The 23,894-nt window shown below is 36.4% G+C and overlaps 1 protein-coding gene across 1 annotated transcript in view; it reads left to right on the top strand.

Moving 5' to 3' along the window:
* MEF2A (myocyte enhancer factor 2A) overlaps positions 1 to 23,894 on the top strand; it is a 93,088-nt gene that overhangs the window by 37,715 nt on the left and 31,479 nt on the right. Inside the window, exon 3 of the mRNA XM_082488555.1 lies at positions 5,313 to 5,516. Coding sequence (XP_082344681.1) covers positions 5,313 to 5,516 — 204 coding nt within the window. The remainder of the gene's footprint in view (positions 1 to 5,312; positions 5,517 to 23,894) is intronic.

Below are 23,894 nucleotides of genomic sequence, written 5' to 3' on the forward strand. Positions count from 1 at the left end.
CTTTAAAAATTGCCAGTCAAAAGGGAAGAGTACTCAAAAGTGGTTTTAGGGAAAGCTGCTTACTTGGCTGCCCTTGCCCTAATAAAGAGGTGTCCTGTGAATTTGAAAAATACCAGAAATTGATGACTGTGCAGAAGTAGTGTTTCCTTTCAACTTCGAAATTGCTACATGAGATGTAAAGTAAAATTTTAATTGGATATTGAAATGTATAGTGGGGTGTCTGGAAGCTACCGTTTTTAAAGAAAAGTATTGTAGGAATGACTTAGGCTCTTTAAGAATAGTCATAGTGGGTCCGACCAAAGATGCTGCTAGGCCAGTGTCTTTTGTCCAATTATGGCCATAAGCATATAAATGTAGGGTAGAGATGCACGTTACACTACTCTGTAATCCTCTTCCAGCTTCGAACTATTCTTAGCTCAGGGATTTCCTGAGCTGGATGTGGTTTCCGTATATTTAGTAACCATTAATAGATTTTTTTGTTGTTGTTTTTTGTTTTCCCCACCTCCTGCCAGTAAACTTGTTCAGTTATGCTTTGAGCCGTTATAAAATTGCAGCATTTACAACATCGTTTGGCTAGGATTTCCTATAGGTCTACTACCTGTTGTTTCAAGAAACACCTTTTATGCTTAGTTATGGTTCTGCTAGTTATTTAGCTCTTGTATGGAAGAGGCAGCAGTCACTCCCTATCTAGTCTATCCATCTTGCTTGTTATTCTGTGGACCTCTGCAATGTGTTCTTATTTTTCTCTTAAAATAACTCTTTAAGGCTGAAGCACCCTAGCTTGCTTAGTTGTTTTAATACAGAGTATATTCCACACCTTTGACTATTCTCGCTACTTTTCCCTAAACCTTCTTGAGTATTGCTGCGTTATCTTTGGTGGCAAAGGGACACAGAACTGCACAGTGTTCAAGATGCATGCAAAACATGGACTTACATAGTGCTGTACTGCTGTCCGTTCTCTATTCCCTTCTTAGTGTTTGATTTTCTTTTTTAACTTCTCCTGAACACCAGCTTGGTGTTGGGGTAGTGTCAGAATTCCATGAGACAGTCTTACTGCTGACATATCAGCTGGGAGCCCATTGTTTTGTTTGTGAAATCAGGATTGTTTTTCTCCTTGTATCACTTTAAAGCAATGTAAACTCTGAGAAGACTATATATAGCAAGAAAACTATTATTGGAGTTTGGGAGAAAGCCAAGTATTGTGTTTGAACAGCTTTAATTGCACAGTCACTTTATGTTTGATGTAGATAAATGTCTTAAGTACACATAGTAAAAGTAGATGAATTAATAACTTTAGTTCTTTCAAATCTTACTCTAGAACTTCAGGCACATTGAAGAGGTGGAAATTGTTGTGTGTGTCGTCCCTCCCCATCCCTAACTTATTTGGAGTAAATTGGACAAACTTACTTTTGTTCTGCTTGAAATACAAATATTGTCATACTATACCCTAACTTTGGTGTAGTGGGTATTTTTCAGAGGGAGTGGCTTTTTTTTTTTTTTTTTGAATCTCCATGTCTTTGTTCAGATTGGAACAATGGAGAGGAGGAGAATTAGTGCATTTGTATCAATTTTTAGCCCACTTGTACCATTGCTGTTGCTGAAGCAAAATGTGGAGATTAAATTATAAGGGTGGTTTTGCCTTTTTTTTTTTTTTTTTTTTTTTTTTTTGGCTAGCACTTTTTAGGGCTTTTTAGTGACCAGGAAGAGGCTTTGAGCTCTAACTTAAAAATGAAATTAGGCTTGTCTTATCCTTTTTCTGTGGAAACTCAGAGATTATAACATATTGTGTCTTGTTTTTAGAAGGTTTTACAGAGATTACGTACCTTTTGTTAGTGCAGCCAAAGTTTTTACATGTAGAAGTATTGATGGTGTTCTTTAACCCCACTAGTGTCCTGTGGTTTCAGTAGCTAGTATATAGAGTTCTAACATACAAAAATGCCCTGATGCATAGGATACTTATTAGGTATTAATTTATTTCTGAGATTTTTTTTTTTCATTGACCCAGATAAGGACAGCATTTAGGGTTTGTTTTGCCAAATGAAAAGTATAGTTCATCAGTTTTTCTATGGCATACGTAGCTGGTTAGTAGGTTCACTTATGAACTTGCATATGATGTCCTGTTTAGATGTTTAGTATGATTATTTTTTTGTTTGAAAATGAGTAGAATGGGATAGAGCTTTGCCTACAGAGCAAGTTCATGTAACTTATGTGGGAAGAAAAGCTATTGTTTTATCAGAAGCATCTTATTTCTGATGGGATTGTATGTGAGCTCCAAATAGAATATATAGACCATTACTCTGGGGGATTACAATTGTCATGAGACTGTCATTGTATTATTAATTAAGCAGTCTTATCTGCTTGAATGAGCTGTAGGACATTTATCTTCATTAAGCTGAAGAGAATAAAGTACAGTAAATTAGATATCAAAGGAGCTCAGTCTTGCTGCCTTTGCTCTCTCCTCCTTGCTATTTTTTGCTAAGTAACATTAAAATAGTGCCGAGGAAGCTGTTGGCCTGGAATAAAAATACATATTTTTGGTTTTAGTGTGGTCCTAAATGGCACACTAAATGGCAAGGAAAAAAGATAAATTTGCAGAACTAATATTCTACTTTCCGAGTTCTTAAAGGAAAACTGAGTTTGTAATAATCTATGTGCATTAACATAAGGCTTGGACTCTAGTCATAGCGGGGTTTGGGCTAAGCACTAAATGCAGAGTGAGTAGTTGATGCTAGCTGACAATCTCACAAGTGAAAAATCTCACCCTCTTACAAGGGGTGAGAAAGAAAACATTTCAGTGGAGAAGTTAAGATCCCTTGCCCAGGATCATACGGGTCCTTGGTGGAACGAAGCCTTCAGTCTTCATTTAATGACTTCTCAAAGTAATATAGCACACATGCATCTGGTTTGTGATGTCTCTTCCCTGACAAAAAACTAAACAGTAGTACCTGTCTATACCTGCTCATACTCAGGTAATAATCTCTTAAGTGTGTTATAATTGAGGTAACAGAAGAAGAAAAACAACCATTTAAAAACCCCACAGTTTCCCCAAATCCCCAGAGGAATTCAGACAAAGTAATTCCTAATGTCTCACCCAAGATAAGATAAATAAATCCCAAGCGTTCGGAAAGAAGGTATGTATAAAGTGACAGAACTGCTAGGAGACTTACACAGGAACTGTTTTTAAGAAGTGTCTGTATTGTATTATATGTGGATAGTAAAATTTCCACCTGCATTTGGGAAAACTACAGCCCATTAAAACCTTCTTTTGTACTTGGTCAACTTGTTGAATTGATAACTGAAAAGAAAATACTAATAGAAGATGCATTAAGGTAAAGTCTGTCAGATTTTTTGGCATCTCGTCTCACTAATGTATTGTAATTGTTAAATAATAAGTAGGTAAAAAGATCTGCTTACCCTAGTTGAACCTTGAATGTGTTAAAGGGCTCTTACATAAAATTGTTTCAGCGATAGTGCTGTATCTTAATGGAGCTTTTCGCCAAACGTGCTTTAAAAGGGTTGAATAGAAAGTTATGGTAAGTACTTACTTTTCGTCTGAACACGGAATATTTAAGTCTCACAAGAGGCTCTGTGTGATTAGTTGTCTTTAAACGCTGAGAAGTTTCTACGTTAGAAACACTGCACAGGAACTTAGGTGGAACACCGGTTATCATAATATGCCTGACATTCCATATTCTCCTCTTTCTAGGTCTTCTGTTTGTTACCTCTATTCCTGCTGTGGCTAAGTGTTAACAATCCAGGTTTTCAGAAATCATGTTCACAGTGCATTTTTGGGGGGAGGGGGCACATGTTAAAACAGATTTCTTTTTTTTTTTTTCTTTTTGATGGAAGTGGATACTGTTTTATAGCTGGAGAGGAATCTCAGGCCCACAGTACCTTTGCAAACATTTGTGGTGGAAGAGCAAAGTATGCATATACTGTTTTAATAATACAGTTATCGTCAGCATGCTGTGTACGTAAGGTTGTTAGTATATCTGTCTGCATCCCTCCAAGACTATTTATGTGGTGGTGGGAAGGATAGTATATATTTTGTATTATGGATAGTATTCAAAAAAGAAGTATGTATGAGATACTGATCTCTGGAAAAAATGCCTTGAGGTATGTATACATAGAACTTTCCCATCCGTCTTCCAAAAACTTGATGTACAACTAGTTAAATTATAGAAACCCATAAAACAGGTTTGATTGTTTCTTGTGTTTTACTTCATACCTATCTTGCAAAAGTATTCTCACTCTTGTCTGTTAAACATGTAGGGCGTGTAGGTCACTCACCTGTCACAGAGGTATATACTTTGAATTGTAATATGGGGGTGTGAATATGGCCATAGAAAGAGGTGTTCCCTTCAACACTGAAGCTCAGATTGAAAGGCTAGATCCAAAAATAGCGCCTTTATTTAAAAGGTCTCAGAACATTAACTGCATAGTAGTAGATTAAGTGCCTTTTTGAGACACTTAAGAGGACGTTTAGTAAAAATATTGTCCTTTAAGAAAAGCTAGCCTTAGCATCTGACCTGTGTTTGATTCAACTTGATGTCAAATACATTGATACTCTTACATCTTTAACTGAAACCTTGTGAAAGGAATAATTTCTTGAAAACTTTTTTTTTCCATAATTGATGGTGATTTTTATAACTCTTTCTTTCCCCTTTCCCCAGTAGGCAGATGCTGCTTTGTGATGGTCTGTAATGGATTTATTTCCCCACAGCAGTTCTAATTGGACAGAATGAGTGTTTCATGATGTTCCCAAGTGGCATAAAACAACTTAAAAGTATAAGTGAATCTGATTAGATGGTTTAATAGCAAACAAATAAGCATATTTCTTGGCATTGCATAATTAGAAATCATAGAATTGTAGTAACAGTGTTGCTTCCCTTGATATTGCTGTTTTCTTCAATTTTACTAGAATTAAGATTGGGAGTAACTTGTAAACTAGTTACAGAATAATTCATCATCACAGTAGAAAATATTGTGTTACCTGGAAAGTCAATGTTGGTTGAACAGAATGAAATACAGTTAGAGGATCCTACAAACTTCAGCTCCCCTTTGTAGTTATATACCAGGGGAAGGAGTTGGGGGTGTGTAATTGTTTAGCTTAGTCTAATATAGAGCATTGGCCCTAAAAGTGACACCCAAATATGATAGGCAGTTCTTCTTTTAAGCTTGTGCACATGTTCAGTTATGTTGCTTGTTAGTAGGAATAAATAGTGTAGGCTCAATTGGTATATTCCTTGAATGCTTGATTATAGTCTTTCAAACCCTTGTCGTGTTAAAAAATTTCTTTTTTTCTTCTCTAGGTCACCTTTACAAAGAGGAAGTTTGGATTAATGAAGAAGGCATATGAGTTGAGTGTACTCTGTGACTGTGAAATAGCACTCATCATTTTTAACAGCTCTAACAAACTCTTTCAGTATGCCAGCACTGATATGGACAAAGTTCTACTTAAATACACAGAATACAATGAACCACATGAAAGCAGAACCAACTCAGATATCGTTGAGGTAACAATTTGAAAACACACATCAGTTTTCTTATCTCCTTAATACTGCAAAAATAGAGCAATATAGAGTTTTTTAAGATATTTTTACCAAATGTATTTAATAATTTGAAAACCTTGTCATAAAATGTAAACTGCTGGTTTTAGTCTGGTTTCTCTAAGGCAGTAAGTTGTCTTTACAGCCATGTTGTTTTCCCATCTGCCCTCCACCACCTGCCAGTTTCTGGGAAACATGTTTGATTTCAGCCACATTTGGCAATGGAAATAGAAGTGTGAAAGAGGGTTGTTTTTCGGGGGGGGGGAGGGAAGAAGTGTTCAAGGATTTCCATGGAAAAAATCAATTGGATGGAGAATGAGGTCCAAAGAGTGCCCTTAGCCTAGAAGACAATTACAGTTGGTCCCTTTTCTCTTCTGAGGAAGTAGCCACTTTACCAGTCAAATGTTGCACACAGTCAAATCAGCGACAGCCTGTGCTGCCCCTTGCGGAGCCAAAAAAACAACAAAAAAGGGAATCCGTGTAGCAAAAGAGCTTACTTAAATTTGTTGTCCAGTCACTCTGTGTGTCAGTTAAAACATAGCAGTTTCTGCAGTAATAGAATAGCATGAATATATTTACTCAAAGGTATTGGTTTCATCTGCTTTTATTATGCTTGTGCCTTAAATAGAAACTCTTTCCAGTACATAATTTCTAAATTAGGTGCAGTAGAAATCAAGGATTTTCTTGGCAGTTGGAGCCTTTATGTACTGTAACTGCATTTCAGATAAGAGTCATGTCTCCAGTAGTCCTGTAAATAGACCAAAACAGGTGGCTGACTTAAGTGTTTCATTTAAATTCTGAAGTTGTCTTCTGAACAAATGTCTTGCTTTTTAGGAATGATTTAGGAATAGTGATTAGCCTTGCATAGCGGAAAAGTCTATTGCCAAGGGGATCACAGAGTACAGGGAGGATACCAGCTTATCTTGTAAATAAGTTTTCAGCAAAAATCACATTGACAAAACTGAGAAATAGACAAATACCTTAAATTTCTTTATGAGAAGATTCTCTGCTAGTTTGTCAACCACCCTAATTCTGTCCTGAGTGTTGAGTACTAATGAGAGCTTTGAAGAATTTGAGGAGTGTTGCTCAGTCACTGCATTAGTATAAATAAGGGATAGCCGCTGCAGAGGAAGGGAAAGCCTAATTCTTTCAGGATGACTTTTTGACTGTGACAGATGTGAATTTGAGATAGGGATGGAAGGAAGTCGGTTAGCCAGGCTGACTTTTGTTCTGCATCTGAGGCCTCTTTGTGTTATCACTTGTGGAAATAGTGCATCTTCACATCTCAAGGACTAGCAACCTCTTGCAAAATAATTTCTGTGCAAGGCTGTGTGTAGCTTTTTGGTTGGTTTTTTTTTGTTTTTTTTTTTTTTGTTCGTGTGCTTTTTTTTTTTTTTTACCGGTGTCAAGTGTTTGACCCCTAGCATCTACATAAAAAAAAGTGCAGTCAGTAGCCAAGCGCATATATAGTTTCTATTCTGGGGGAACATCCAAGGACTCATCTGCAGATTCTTCCTAATTTTCCTCTATAGGTTTACTGTATTATACTAGTGTGGGATATGGGACTTTAATTTTTCAAACATAATATAATTTAGGAGTCTATCTCCCAGTCTCTTCAGATGAGCCCGGTGTGCTCTTTAGTCTGCTTGAAATGTTTTTTTGGTGTGTTATTTTTTTATTTTTCTTTCTTAGTAAAAAGTTATTTAGCCAGAGGGGAGTGTATACCTTTTTGCAGGGAAAATAAGTTCTTTAAGTTTATGGCTGTGTTCTGGATGGGAAAGTTAAGTTAGCAGGATATAATACTTACAAGCTCAGTATATGTAAAGTAGAGTCATGTCTTATCTCTGGATTCCAGGAAAAAAAAAATGTGTACAGTATTTCACAGAGATAACGCCACAGTTTCTTTTTTTTGCAACAGATTGCATTTCAGATTTGCTCTGCCTTCATGGTAACTTTGTAGTGAATTAGCTATTGTTCTTTAGGCAATTAAGTGATATCATTTATGGTTGGGTTTGGATGGTTTGCTTCCCACTAATAATGTCTTTTATTTAGAAAAACATTTCTTTTCATTGGAAATTTATGTACTTTTTTGCTTTACAGCAGACCTGAATTAGTTCAATGGAGAATATGTGCTTTGGAGCAGATGCAATGGTGGTTACAGCATAGGTAGGGAAGAACATGGGAGAAGAGATGAGATGGGGAAGAGCAAGACTCCTGTATTTAAGCAGTAGCGAGTTGCCAAAAGCTCACTGCTTCGTGCAGTTTCGCCATTGACAGAGCTTGTGGTATGACAGAGGTGAAGTTACAGCACCAGCATTTTGGAAACGTTCTGAAAGAACAGTGTGAAATGGCTTCTCTTTATTGTGTCTGTGTAGAAATACTATTTTAACAAATAAAAATTACAAAAAAGTCCCCCAAATCTGAGAAATATGTACTAAGCCAATTTTGAATAAGTAATTCTATTTTATGGAGTTATAGCTGATATATGTATCTTAGTTAACGTTTTAGTAATTAATTTGCCTTCTTGAATATGACAGATGGTGTGTATTGTGACGTAGGCTCACCGGGAAGCTAGTCTTGACCCACTGTGTTCCTGATAGGCATGACAGGAGGGGTATTTTGCTGTGCTAGAAGGCAAGCTAATTCTACACAACTCAGAAGCTGTATAAGGGAAGAAACAAATCTACTGTTACTTATTTTCAGTACTGGGTAGATGGTTATGTTGTAAATGATTAAGTGAAATTGATGAGACATCTTCCCCTTATAGTTGGCTCCTGTTCAATTTTGGCATAGGAATTGCTATTTTATATGCCCAGAGCTTGGTATCTTCTGTTGCTGCTGGAACGTTTGTGTGAAAACATAGTAGGAGGGAGAGTACTGGCATCTTCAATGAATGCTAGAATTTTTTTTGATACATGCCCTTATGTCTTTCACTGTATGTGTTATTGTAGATGTGAATGCTCTGTTGCTGTCCTGTACCTTTTCTTTTCTAATTTTTTGTCTCTTTTATGTGTTTTTGTTGGTCCCATTTTTCTTTTTAATTTATGTTAATATTTCCTTGTGTTGTCTGTCCCCCCTCCCCCGGCCCCCCTTTTCATTCAATTTCTAAACAGTCTATCTATCAATAAATTGTTGGCTTCCTTACCTATATCTTACCATGGGATTTTGTTGTCGTCATCATTTATTTTTTTTTTTCTTTCATAGCTACTTGGTAACTAGTAACTGATATAGGTGTAAGGCATATGGGTTTTCAGCTGTCATGGCAGAATCACAGACTTTGGAATAGCTGGAATTGGAAGTTACAAAGTTTTGTTTTAATGTAACCTTAGTTTTCTAACTTTCAGTAGTATACTTCGGAATGATCCATTCCCTGCTATTTGGTACTTTGAAAATTAAGGAAGAAGGTCTTGTAACAGGTAGTCTGTATGCAGTTTTGAAGGATAATTTGTGTGGCATTTTTGAGCTGGGACTCAGCTTCTGTGATCTTCAACTTCTTTGCTGTTTGAATCTGTTTTACAGCATTGGAAAAAAGTTGAATGGGGAAAACTGGATTGTTTGAAACACTCAAAATCTTAGGTCTGTGGAAAAAAACTTCCTTGCTTATCAGGATCAGGTATGATTTTTCTAGTGGGTTTTTTAGATTAATTTCTGCATCTCTCTGAAATATGGAAGGTGAACACAGCTGATGTTAGTGAGGACAATGAAACTTTGCTTATGATTGGTGATCTCACCTTTTAGTAAAAGGCATTTACTCAAGAAGTGGTGAGTGTAATGTTTCCTTTAAGTGTCATGAAAGGAAAAAATGTATTTTCTGTTGAAATTCCAAAATAACCTTCATATGATTTCTGAAATATAAATTATCATTCCAAAAAATTGTTTGGTGTTTCTTGCATTTGGAGAACACAGTTCTTTTCCCATCAGATGAGAGAGGTTCTGTTCTGTTGTACAATAAGGTTTCATGTGTCTTAATTTTGCCTAGTTATTTGAATGAAAGCTGGTGCTTTTGCGCAGGTTAGATGGATCATATATGGATACTGAAAAAAGTGAAATTTTCATTCGGTGTGTGCTTTGAATTCTCAAAATATTAGGATCATATATTTAGTTTTACAAAGCCATACATAATGGCGCAGTTGAAGATTGTTACACTGAAGTACTGTCTGTGATTTGAAGGACTTGCCGTAGGTGTTACAGCATGTGATGCTTTCATGTTCATGGACTTTTTTTCTGTAGCACATTATTCTTGTCAAGTAATTATTTTTCCTGAAGAAAGTAGTAGAGTAATTCTGCAGGGTAAAATAGGAAGAATTTCAGGTTTTATCGGGATTCTGTATCCATATAGTTAACAGAATGTTTTAATGTATAAAGGCAATTTGAGACCTTAAGCGTTCATCCTTTTTTGATCCAAAGGAAGAGAAACGAACAGGCATTCATACTCAATCTTCTTTAGTGTAGGGGTGTTAAGATTATTACAGATTCTCTACAAGGTAACACTTGCATGTTGGGTCTTTCTGTCCCTCAAGAAGGCCTCAGAAAGCAGCAGTCATTCAATTGTTCCCTGTCTTCCAGCCTTGCTTTTTCTGGAAGTCAAGGGCTGAAAACAGGCTTTTCTTGCCAGTTTAGCTCAATCTTTTTATCCATTTTCCACATTTTGACGTTCCTTGAGTGATACAGCAAAACAGGGTTTATTTAACCTACACTTGGCTGTGGGTGGGTTGTGCGTGTTCCGTTGTATCGCCTCATCAAACTGAGGTGATTTGATTTTTAGGAGCCTGTCTAAAACGTGACCTACTTTGCCGCTTGGCATCTGTGCCCATGAGAATTTCAGATAGGTGTCAGTTAATGAGACTCTTCTGTGCTGTGTAGTTTAATGCTGGTTTCAGTATAGTATAATGTGCCGTATAAGGCTTAGGTTATACCCCAGATATTGACAGCTGTCCTTGAAATATGCAATAATCTGTAATAAAAATCATAACTAAAAAGTATAACAAAATCCATCCTAAACTATATAATGTAATTACTGTAAACATAGTCATTCTTGTGAAAAGACTGCTATATTGGAATAATCACTCTTGTTTCTTGGTTTAAGTTGCAGCAGGTGATTTGGATGTTTGTATTAAATCTCTTAACATCGGAAGTGTTGACTCTAATAGGAAGTAATGATTGTTATGACTTGGTGTAGTAGTGGTCATGTCATAGTTTTGACAGAAAAAAGACAGAAAGCAGGTAAATGTACCTGCTGCTACTTACAGTAGTGTAAGTAGACCACTTTAATCTTACAGGAGCTGTAGTCAGGGCATCATCTTCCATCAAAATACCAAACGGACACTCTATTTCTCTGCCTTTTCACAACATTTTAATGAAGAGCTCTTATAGGAGCAATATGTGTTCTTTAGTTACAGACATATATAGTATCAGAGATGCGATTGTCAGATCATAGCTTTGATTAAGCATGTAGAGCTCATCTGCACATGTGGAGCCTGCAGGATGAAGAAGCAGATGCATCTCCACAGCCAGATGGAGCATATGCCAAGAGACAAGTGTAACAGTGTGGGGAGAATAAACAGAAAAGTTGGTGTTGAAACACTGTGTTTATAAACCAAAAGCTTTTTGGTTTTGTTTTTTTATCCAGTTTTCTCCGCCTCCCCAGTGTTGCTTCTTTTCCAGGCTATGGATTAACAACATGTATTTTGAACTTTTATTGGTGTGTCATACAGTATAGTAGTTTGTTAACCATGGGGTGTTATGGTATTTTGGTAGCACTCAAAGTAGTTCATAGCTTCTTTTTTTAAATTTGGGTGAACTTCATATGAAATTAAAGATCTGGGAATAGTATCTCAAGATGTGTGGATACACACATACAAAAATCAGATGAGAAAGATATTCAGTTAATTGATCCATTTTCCTTCCTTGGTGGATACCTGGTGTATCCAATGTAGATATGCATTTGACAAACAATTTGGGCTTCCATATTTTGCTATTCAAAGCTAAAAAGTAAGATGGTGGAAAGCAGATCACATCCTTCAAACAGATGTTTTGAAATGTTTCATAAGAGAAGTTACATGGTAAGATTTAAACATTCTTACAAAGGAAGAGAATGTTCTACAACCAGCTTAAAGTAGGTGACTAAAATCTCCTCCAAATTTACATGAAATATCAACACAGCTTTATAGAACTGAGATAGTGCTGAGAGGCGATACCATGAATGTTGATGGTTAGACTCACACTAGTGATTGTGGGAACGTTGACAATGTTGATTAGTTAACGTTGTTTTGCATTCCTGCATATTTGATAGATGGAGAATTGCCAGAAGTGGGCTAGACTTAAAAGGGGGGGAAAAAGCAAAAAGCTTTGGGCTGATAGAAAAATAAGTATGAGGTGTTTGAATAGTAGTATCATGTGTTTTTGTTGTGTGGACCACTTGTTTTGGTCTCCAAATAGTATGGACCATACGGTGGAAATAAGTGGTATGCATTTAAAAGAAGCAAGAAGCTTAAAAATGGTTTCAGTGAAATACGGAAAAGACTTTGTAACCTGCTCATGAGGCTGAGAAAATGTAGGCATTATTGGACTTGATTTGCTAAATGATTATGTAAATGTAATTATACTGCATATAAAATTTCAAATAATTTGAGATGGCACACAAATGCCTTTGAGACATTTTAAGGAGGTGATTGAGGAGGATTTATGTATGGTTAAGGACTAAAATCTCACTCTTAGCTTACCTTAAAAAGAGAGAAAATGCATAAAACCTGAAGTGGTCTGGAATATGATTAATCAAAAACTTAGATATATCAAGATATTTGTGTATATATAGGTATAGTAACTTGAATCTATTTTTTTTCTAGCAGAAGTGTTTACTAAAAAAAACTTACATTGTAAACAGGTTATGCTGCTTGATTTGATTTCCCACTCAGGGTTCAAGAAGAAACAGCTTCCTTGAAAAGTTTAAAGTGTGGTCAAGGTAGCAAATATTTATTTTGAATACAGTGACAGAAAACACCTGTGTATTTTGTGCTGAGCAGAGCAGAACACTTACCACATAATGGTGTCTGTCTTTTTCTTCTTTTTTTTTTTTTTTTTTAATTGGAAGATTAAGTTCAACAGTTAATCCTCAAAGTCATTTGAGCTGTTCACTGTTATCATTATTTGTCCATTCTTGCATTTGATAATGTTGTTCTCTTTTAAAATATTCTTTTAATTCTTTGGCTGTGCTGAAACTGCTTTGGGCATACTGGTGACTGATGTTGACATGCCTGTTTTCTTTTTTTTTTTTTTTTTTAAATTACAGATTGTTGGTGACTTTAAGAAAGCTGACAGTGCTAGTTTTTGTTCCTTGTTAATGTTATTTTGCATTCCTTCATTTCTGATATATGAAGAATTGCCAGAAGTAGGGTAGACTTAATTTTTTTTTTTTTAACAGCTTTGGCTTGCCTGCAAATAATCTAAAGCTACACTTCCCTTATGTATAAACCAGTGATTAAATATAGTGGTTTAGGGTTAAGAACACTAGATTTCTTCTGCTTTTTAAAATGGTGCTGGTGTTTTAAACTTACTGTGTACTGGTATTCTCAATTTTGATGTATTCCAGCTTTAGTCACTAATTAAAGTGTGTGTGTATATATGAAGTTTGTCTGGAATGCATCTTTATATATAGTTTCTGAAGTCTCTTGTTAATAATGGTTGTGCTTAGCTGTTTCATTACCACTAGTAATTTTATGTAGTTCAAGTTCAGATTGCTCTGTCCCACAACAGTCTTATGACAGTTATGTTAGTGAGATTTTCCTAAAGCTGTGAAACGAAATTTGCTGTGATGTTCTCCTTATTTTTTTTAATAAACTATCATAAAAAACTAATCACTTAATTGATGAATGACAGCTTTACCTGGCTGTTCATCAGTAGAATCTAAAATCGAATCAGATAGCTTTTCAGGGATCTGTGCTGCTGTGTGGACCAGAACCTTACATCTATGTCAAATAATAGCAGAGGATCTTTGTGCAGTACCTGTCTACTGAAAACTCTGCAGAAGCAGCCCTGCTGATGGGTGATGTGGATGTATTTTAAGAACCAAGATAACTTTGCATTTCATCTTGGAGACACCAAGAATTTGAGTTGGTCACAAACGTGTTTTTCTCTTTGAAAATTTCTTTTCCCTGTTTATGTTTATCTCCCTTTAAAGGGGAATGGATGATATCATAGGTCCAAATAAAATTAGTAAAAATAAAATACCTAAATCTTTCCTTTCCTCATGACAAGCTATCGGTGTTTTGACCTGCTTGTCTTAATGAAATGGTTGATTGTCCTGTGAGCTAGATGCTTGGCCAGTGTTTTAAATTCTGTTCGTGGACCAGAGATCACTTCTTCCCACATTCCTTTTCCACCACCTTTTTACACTTACCTGGTAAGAAAATGTAATTAATACATTAAACTTTCTCCCCTTTTCTCCTTCCTGCCTCCATCAAATGCTGTTAACTTTTTTCCTGATTTTTGACGTGATACCCAGGAAAACAATAAATGGATGTAGCTTAATAGGTATAGTAAGTGAACTGTTAACGCCATAGCCCGGGAGATGCAAGTTCTAAACAGAGCTGGAGTAGCGCTAGTTGAGGCGCTTAAGTAGCAATTGTTCTGAGCACAGATAACTGTTTTCTTTGAAACAATTTAAAGCATGGCTTGATTCAGTTCCCATCACTACCTGCATGTTTAGCTACAAGCTACTTGCAATCAGTAAAGTTCCCGGAGATGTGCTGTAGTTCTTAGAACAGTTCTGAATGTGACAGACATGACTATGGCCATGACTGTTCAGTGTCCTGTCCTGCCAGTCAATAGTATAAGCCTGTCATTGTAATCCTAAAGTGTATACTATATCTAAATAGAAAGTAGTACTAGAGGTTCTTTCCTCAGTTTCAGTTTGGATGATGTAAGAATTTTAAGTGTCTCATTGAACTCTGGACGTACTAGCCATTAAAGATAGAAATAGCTAACAATGCTAACAGAATATTTTGGATTTTAATTACACAACATTAACTACTTTTAATTTGTGTGATTTTTGTGCTTTCCTTTGCAGTGTGCGTTATCTAGATGTATTGGAATAAATAAAAATATTCAACAGCCCAAAGCAGTAAGAGCACTGTACAGGCGTAACTTACTAGGATGAGGTTTGAGGGAAGAAAACTTTTGGGTTTGCTCATTTTACTTTGGAAAACTGACTGTTGTTTTAGACTGAGGCCTTATGATGTAGAAGCTGCTATTAGGTGGAATCTGTGTCATTTTTTTAGGTTATGGCAGTTGTAAGTATTTCTCGTGTGTTTCCTATGAAAACTACCCTTGACTTTGCTTTATATTATAAATTAGCAGATAGTAGTACCATATTTACTCCATCCATCCTCACAAATGTTGATTAAAATATAAACTTCAGAATGTGGTGCTAAAATACGTCAGAAGTTTTAGACATTTGTGAAAGCTACATAAAGCTACATAAAAACAGAGGTATGTTCGGAAGTCCCTTCTAAGGAACAGTGTCCTGTAAACCTATTGTCTAAGTCCATTTGGTTCTGGGTCAGCTGATCACTGACAGCTTCATAGTCACTAGGTCATTAGTACAATAAAACAGATGATATTTCATAGATAAATACAATCAACCGATGAAGGACTTCTGCTACAGAGAGCTTTTGCAGTTGAGAATGTCTCTTTACCAGAAATGAGAGTAATAAAGCACCAAGTGTTCTGTTCTAAAATGGATTCTCCTCTCTTACTAACTCCTGTATTTATTTCCCAGCTGTGCAAGTGATGTTTTTCCAACTCATTCTGCAGTGTGTTTGGAGAATGTTTTTGTTTGTGTGTCTTGCCCTATAAATTTCAAAAAGTCCAGTTCTTACACCCACTGCTCTGGAAACACGTATCAAAGATTCGGTTCTGGATTTAGCTGCTCTGGAGACACTGTGTTAAGTAGGACTGAAAACTGACTCTCAAGAAAATCTGTAACACCTCACTGCTTGTTAATGTTGGAGTTCATGCAGCCAGTCACACAAAGGCGTGATTATTTACTTGTATTATATTCTTCAAGCTGTGCTGGTCTCATATTCTGCAGCCCTTGTGCTGCTGCAGAATTTGGTGCTTTTGAAATTCTGTATTGACAGTTAGAGTATATTTTTTCCTCTGCAATTGCAAAGCGAGGACCGTGGCATCTGTTAATCAAGAGTGAGTGACTTTGCACAAGCTGTGCATGGAAAGAATAGACCCAGTATCAGTGCATCTCCTGTAGCTACAGTAAGATAAATAACTGTTCTTTCTGATACTGCTCTTGATTTCAGTGGAGAGTTAATGTAACCCCAGCTTTTGACTTTCTCATGTGTTTGATAGTGTCTTCAGCCGTCAACCTTGCCAACCCGCCAGTGATTAACCACCTTGCAGAAGGGACAGCAGAAGTGCTAGCTTCTTGATCATGGCTGTTTATCAATGATAACATAACCAAAATAGCATAAACTGTCAAAAATGAGGGAGAGGGTCAGCTGTAGGATGCTTCACTCCTAGTTGCCTTTTGGACCTCAGCATGTTTACCTGCTGTGTTTCTGTTGCAGTTTCTAATACTTTGCTTTTGACTAATCTTAATTATTTGTGCCTTAAACTGATGATGCTTTTGCAGAAGAGGGCTGGGGGAGTGGCTAGATCTTTGTACTGTCATAAAACCTCCCAGTCACGTAACTGCCATGTGGGTGTGATGAGATAATTCTGATCATATGATGGAGATTGTGGCTTGTTCATTGCCAGTGTTTTACTGCATATATTGTGGCATATATAAATCAATACACATAGAGTGTTAATGTCTTTTTGTGACTTACCAGTGATGGTTATTACATCTCGTTAATGTCATATCAGTTATGGAATATTTCACATGGGAGCTTACATGTTTGTAACTTACTGTATAGACTATGGAATGTTAGTTAAGCTAGTTAAATTGGCAGTAGTGTTAGTTTTAACATTTCTATGATGTCTTACTGGAATTATTTATCAGTTACTTTCAATAGGAAGTGAATAATATATTTTTAATTAAAAACTCCCAAATTCATTGGGAATATTGTGAAGATTTTTTAGATCAAAGCTCTTACATGTTGTCCCACTGAAAGCTCTTCAGACTAACAGACTGATGCCATTTAAAGCCCTGCTTTTTTTTTTCTTTGCATTAACAATTTAATACTTGCTGAGTATAGTGACTTTTCAAAAAGAAAAAAAATCAAGCATGCCAGAGCCAGTCTCTATCTGACATGAATTACACATGACAGAGTAAAGTTCATTCATATTTTGCTGTCCCTGATTCCCATACAGTCTTTTCTCTCTACCTCTCTGGGTTCCACCTTTGATTTCCCACCCCCTTTCAGGTTAGGTAAGGACAGTCTTCAAAGAGGCGCTGTGGCTTTTGAATAATTGACTCTAAGTGAAGGTTATGCAAAGAAAAACATATTAAGTATATTCTTTGACACATACCTGAGAAATTCAGTGTTCAAAACATGAGTTGTGAAATACTTCCTATGTCTTTGTGTCTTGAAGTCCTACATTCTAATTACTTTAATTCAGTAAAAAGAGATGTATCTGCTTGTACTCCACTTCTGTATTTCTGGAGAGGTTCACTGCTTCCTGTTTTACATACTTATTTCAGTTGGCATTTTTAAGTACCTGCTTTCAGTTGTCGTACTCAACTAGCTTTTTTTGGATTTTTTCTTTTTGGGGTAAATATTCTGCAGTAATGTTATGAACTGCAGAAATGCTTGTGTGCCTATACACACACACCCCACACCTGTTTAGTGCACACACATGTGCCCACGCATACTTTTAGCAATTTGTCTGTACGATTGGACACCTTTTTACGTGAAACAAAATGGCATTTCCGTACCAATATTAAAGGTAATTGAAGCTTGTTCTCACAGACATTACTGTAGCCAGTTCCCATAATCTTATATGTGAATGATATTTTAATAAATATTTGTATAAATCCTTAGAATCCACCAAATGTTTTCTTTGGGAATAGTTGCTATTTGTGTTGTAATTACTGTTTTGATAATAGTAAGTTGTCTTGAGTACCAAGACTTTGAAAGTTTCTGTTATCCTTTCCAATTTTCAAGCTGTAAGGAGAAATTCAGGACAAGAAATGTTTGAAATAGCAATTTGATGTTACTGAATAGGCAGGTAGACCATAAGAAACCCATTCTTTTTATATCATTGAGTTGTAATCAGAGTTTAGAAAACTTTTCTTGGCACACAGTGAGTAGGAGATAATATTTTTACTAAAGAACTTCTAAAAGATTATGAAGGATATTATGCAGATGGGTTGCTACACTTGGAAACTTTTCATGTTCCATATGGCTTATCTGCAATATACTGTTGCTGAAAGGAGGCATTCAGTCAGCTACTGCTGTTCCTGATTTATATTTTAACCATTGCAAGTATGTGAAGAGGATATATATGGGAGGATGTGTATGTACATATATATGTTGTCACTTGAGTAAGGATTGAAAAAAGAGTTTATGTATGTAAAATATCTCTTTGAACATTCTAACATAGAACTGTTTATCTTGGTTTTACCATTAATTTTGTTTGTTGCAGACTGCATTCCCTGAAAGGATTATAAAATATATTTAATTTATATGCTAAGGAATAGTTTCTGCTTCCTGAAGATGAACATAGATCTACTTTGTCTTCTGTTTCTAATAAAAAGATTGAATACGGTCGACTTAGACTGGCAATTCAGTACTCTTTCATGGAAGAATCTAGTTGATGGTACTTTCTGTAAAACAGGTAAAATGGAAACCTGCTCAGCAGTATAAAATTTAATAATCTAATAATTTGTATAGAAAGTGAAACCAAGACAAATGCATCAAATATTGGATGTTGAGAGCTTGGCTTAGCTTTCAGTGTGGAAACAGTATGACCAGTGCTAATGGATTACTAATCATTTTAAGTCTCAAGAAGTTCTTTTAGGAATAAGGAATCCAGCTTGTTTGTAGGTCAGCAACTGCATTATAAAGGCCACAGTTTACAGATAGTGTTTCTCTAAAATCACAAATACAAATAAGGAGCTTCCTTTCCTGTACCTTCTAGTTCAGTGCATTGTGTAATATTCTGGGAGTGAAGAGTAGATTTTGTAGTCCATAAAATTGTTGTTATTTAATAATTGCTTGTGGTTTATGTATTTAAAATAGCATTTCACAGCAAAGATGGTTCAAGCTAGAATTTAAGCTTCATACTGTACCATGTCTTAAAACCTTTTGTATGTGTTATTTTATATAAATGAGGGTTTGAATCCTGAGTGCCATCTTTATCATATCTTGGAGGAATTTGACAGCTAGCTTTCATGTTTGGCAAGCCAGGGATACATGTTAAAATTTGCCAGATACTGGAAGTGCTCCAACGTTTGAAACAAGACTGTGTCTTTTCTCAGAGTGGTATATAACAGGGACACTGATAAAACTTCAAATCATGAACGCTTTTTCTCTCTAAATGATTAATACCTTTGCCTACAACTGAAGAAAGCAGGGCATTGCCTAAAGGGCTCTTCCTTGTATAATTAGGCAGGCTCATATTTTTTTGTTTGTAAAACCCTGGAAGAAGTAATTAATACTAAACCTCCTTTTTTTTTTTTTTTTTTTTTTTTTTTTTTTTTCCCCTGACATGCCATACCATTTGGACAAGAAGTGTAATCATTGTAGCAAACTGTTAAAGTACTGTACTCACAGTTTTTGATGTCTAGATATTTTTGCATAATATCAATTATTGACTTAAATTTCTTTTACTGTTTTAGTACCACTACTAATTGAGCACAAGTATGGAAAATATTATTCAAGTAAGCTAGAAGTAGAGTTTGTCAATTTTTCAAATTTTACTTAGTGTATGTTATTTTGGTTGGGGAGCCTATCAGAAAGCGTAGTGAGGCCTTGTTCTTTCGGAAGTTAAACTCTCCTAGTTGTATAGCTCATGGAAATGTCAAATTAGATTAAGACAGACCTCTTCTGCATTTCACTAAAGTTTTGAAAGCTGGGCACCACTCTGCTTTACTATGCTGTTTTGGGATGTATGTATTTGTGGCTATAATGAGAATGTAAAATTCTAACTGACAGCATAGCAAAATGTAATTGAAAATATGTCAGGGTACTGAAAGGAATAGTTTTGGGGCTAAACTTAAGGAGCCTCCTCACTCAAAGGGAAGGAAAACAGCTTCATAATGAAATTTGCAGATGCTTCAGTGGTTGAAGTTGAGAATATTAACAGAGCCTGAGGAAAATCTTCAAAATTTGTAAACATTACATAAAATAATCCTGTAGATCGAACTGTGAAAAAATAAATTAAAGCCTACAGAAATAATGTTGATGAACTTCAAACACAAAACACTGTCACTCAATTGAATTAAATAGTTTTTCTCTGGCTGTTTACTTCTGATGTGTACTCTGCACTTAAGATTCATTCCTGCTTGTATTTTAGACAGTGGTAAAATTCGTATACCCAACACCGCAGGGTCAAGCTCTGAATTTGCAGAACCATATTGTTACTTCAGAGAAAAGAAACAGAAATTATGATACTTCTGAAGTCAAACTGACCTGCAGGAAGTTAAAAAACTATAAATAACTTTCAGTGATTAAGAATGCTCCTTGGATACTTGAATATGTTTTATACATAATAGGGGTGAATTTATTATATGTAAAGGATGATACACTGTAGTATTGTTCAGGGTGAAGAAAGTGAAATATTTTGTGTTATAAAAGAAGAAAAATCGAGCCTGGTTTTAGGCTCAACTTCTTGGCCATAGTATGTAAAAGGAAGCAAATAATAAAGCAGTTGTCATGCTTTCACCATGACTTTTTCCTATAGATGAAGTCTGTAATGATACGTGTAGTTTTTGCCAGCCTAAGTCTCTCTCTGCTGTGGGAAAGGAGATGGACTGCATTAAAGGAATACACTGGTGTTTTTCTCTCACTGAGGTTTCACATAATAAGAATGAAAAGTGGGTGCTGTGACTACTGGATTTGTCCTTCGTTTTGTGAATATCTCAGAAAAAAAGGTGTGGCTTTTTAAGTAGGATGTGATTATCAGTGGTGGCTGAGGCAATGGTTTGCTGCTGCCAAAACGGACAGGCCATTCCTTCTGTCTGTTTTGTATCTGTGGTGCTCAGCCCATACACTGGAAAACCGTCTTAATCCTGCTACGATTGAAAACAAATCCAGCAAAAATAAGTTAAAGAATAGCCAAGGAGTATTTTCTATAATTTTAGTGAAGAAAAAGTGACTTAGTGCAGGCTTGAGCAAACATCAGAGTTGGCGTTAGGGTGGTCTCTAGGATCCTGCACTTTCTGTGGCAGTAAGTTGTTACTGTCAGTCAGCTTGTCAAAGGGCACCTGCAGAGACTTCAACAGTTCCCTTAAAGCATGGGGAAATAACCTTAAAGTGCGTATCTCTGCAGAGATGGAATGTGAGACTGATCCTGTAGGCTATGGTGTGGCTAAACAACTCTCAGCTATCCTTGGTTCTCTGTTTTAGGAATGATTTTTCTTTGTTCTTGGAGATTGATAGGAGAGGCAGTATTGCCACCTGGGCTACTGCTACCAGCTTTTGCGTTTTATTGGTGTGAGGTTGCAACTTCACAATCTTTTGCCTTAGTGATCTTACTGTTATTCCCATCACGGATGACAGAGGAATGCTTAGTCTCATCCTTCCTGCAGAGAACTGTGTGAGCACTGGGTGACTGCGTTTGTGGTTGAGGAGCCTTTGGAATTTGATGCAAGTGGTAGCAGCGTCCTCTCCCTCTCCACTGTTGCATGGCAGCTCTCTGGAGCATCAAGAAACTGTTTAATTGGTTATCCTTTTGATAACCATGGTGTACATACCTACCGGAGCAGCAGTAATATTTGGCGGTACTAGTGTAGCCTTTCCATTACTTCAGGCCTGAAGAATACTTACACTTTTTTAAATTACAATTTTTTTAAAAGTATTTACTCCAGCTTTGTGCTGCTTCACAGCTTTTCTGTGCTCTGACTGCAACAGCAGAAACAGAACTGTCCACTGATTTTAGATGAAAGGTTTGTCTTTTCCCAAGGAAATCGCTTTTCATTTCAGTCTTAGTCAAATTTTGGAAATGTTTTTCCTTATGATTTGGGATGAAACACAAAAATCCTGTTTGGCCAGCTCTGACAGCAAGTGCAAAAATAGAGCTGTTAACATGATATGTAGTGGCATTGATAACAACAACCATTTCCTTTTTGTGTAACATTACAAGAAACCCAACACTGAAAATGTTTTGAATGAACTGACACTTTTTTGCACTTCATAACACTTTTAGTATATGAGGTCATCTTACTTTGTGCTTTAAGGCAGAAAAATATTATTTCTTGAGGTGACAATGAACATAATCAAGTTCTCTACAGTTTTGCCAGAGCTGGTAAAGAGCCCAGATCACTAGTATCAGAAGTCTTGGCTTTTTAACTACGTTCACTGAATTGGAGCACAAAACATGCTGATTGCGCCCTTTTAACCATTAGCAACACGTCCTTTCAGAGCCGGATATCAAAACTGGGATCTTTTATGGAGAGGAGGACAGTTGGGGGTTGTCGCTTGACTTCATCTCTGGTAGCAGTAATCTGTGTTTATTAGTTCAGAGTTTCTGGTTTCCAGAACTGCTGATGACCAGTATGTCGAGCCAGTGTAAGTTTGTGTGAGAGAAGCTGTGTGCAGCTGGGCTGGAGAAGGTCGTGACTTGATTTCACACTGTGGAGACTCAGCGGGCTCAAAGCTCCTGCATTTCATGTTTCTCTGTTGGATTTTGTGGAAGGAAACTGATACTAAGATAATTACACTGTGATGGTTGAATATTGTCTTTGCTTCCTCATGGATCATACAATAAATAACTTTATTGTATTTTTGTACTCTTTGATATCTGTATTACTGATTTCAGTAAAATCTACATTGAATCGTAGAGAGAAGCTAATTATTTTTTTTTGTTGATTTTATTTTGCAAGAAGCCCTTCTTCTGTTCCTTAGATGCTTCTTGCCAAGGCATGATTCTTTTCTTAAATTAGCAAAACGCAGTGCAATTAATAATTACTTTGCATATGTGTGAGGAAGTTCAGGAAAATATTGGGGCTTTTGTACCATGTGCTTGAATGTAATATTTAAACTTCTCATAGCTAGTCCAGCCGTTCTCATACAATGTTTTCTAAGCTCTGTCATTAAAAAAAAAAAACCCAACCCAACAAAACCCCAACCTAATAGTTATGCATATTTCAGTTTTACACAGTGGAATAAAAGCAGTTTAAAAACTTCTGGGTCATTCTGCAATATCAAGATGACCACAGCTGTCTGGAACACTTGTGTGATGTACAAAGTTGCTATACAACTATATTGTTGTATTTGCTTGTTTTAAAAAAAGATTGCCCTGCCATCATAAATACTTTGCATTATTTTCTGAAGAAAATCAGGATTTTTCTCTCATCAGTTAGTTAATCCTGTCTAATATCAAAGCTGCACAATCTCAGTTACTGAAGGCACAATACAGTGCATTGGCAAACGCATTGGAACAATTTCCAGTAATTTTGCCTAGGTCTTAGAGGAAGTGGAAAGTAATACAGATTAACTCAAAAGGCTACAAATTCCCTTAGGTGATCTGGAAAATAAGACTTAAGAGCAGAAGGTAATTGTAGTGAGCACCCAACAGCAAAACTTGAAATTTAATGTTCTTTTTCCCTCTTGTTGTAGTAAGAAAACTTACATTCTATATTTATTAACCTCAACTGCAAACCCTCTGATTTTTATTCTAAACAAACTTGTGTTTCACAGCATAGAAACAAAACTCTATTCATGTTACACAAATATTATTTGGTCTCCCTAATCGGTATTTCCCCCCCCCCCCCCCTTACCGTCAGAGTTAATAACATTTCAGTCTCCATGATAATATCTTGGAAATAGCTCAGGGAGGGCGAGTTATTTACCTTAATCAGAGAAGTAACAAATTTTAGCAATAGAGAACCTTGAGGGTGGAGTCAGCACTTGTTTATGGAGTTTGGCTTTCCTGTGCCCCCCAGAGCGGTTCCCAGCAGTCATCCCCTGCCGTGTTTTCCCTTGAGCAAGGGCCTGTTATCGTGTCTCGCTCTGTAGCCTGTGAGAAAGCTGAGGCTGGGCTGTCTCGCGTAGGCTTCGCCTGGCCGTGTGAACAGATTACAGCATTCCACTTGTTAGTACGAGCTACAGAGCAGAGATGTTTTACTATTATGTTACTGGGCAATGATAAAGTTGGCAGTCTTTTTATGGTTAGGTCCTCAAAGTGGCAGTTCGTGTTTTAGTGATAAGGAGACAGAGCTTTGGATATCAG

The sequence above is a fragment of the Vanellus vanellus genome (assembly GCF_965231255.1).
Source record: "Vanellus vanellus genome assembly, chromosome: 11".
NCBI classification, from domain to species: Eukaryota; Metazoa; Chordata; class Aves; order Charadriiformes; family Charadriidae; genus Vanellus; species Vanellus vanellus.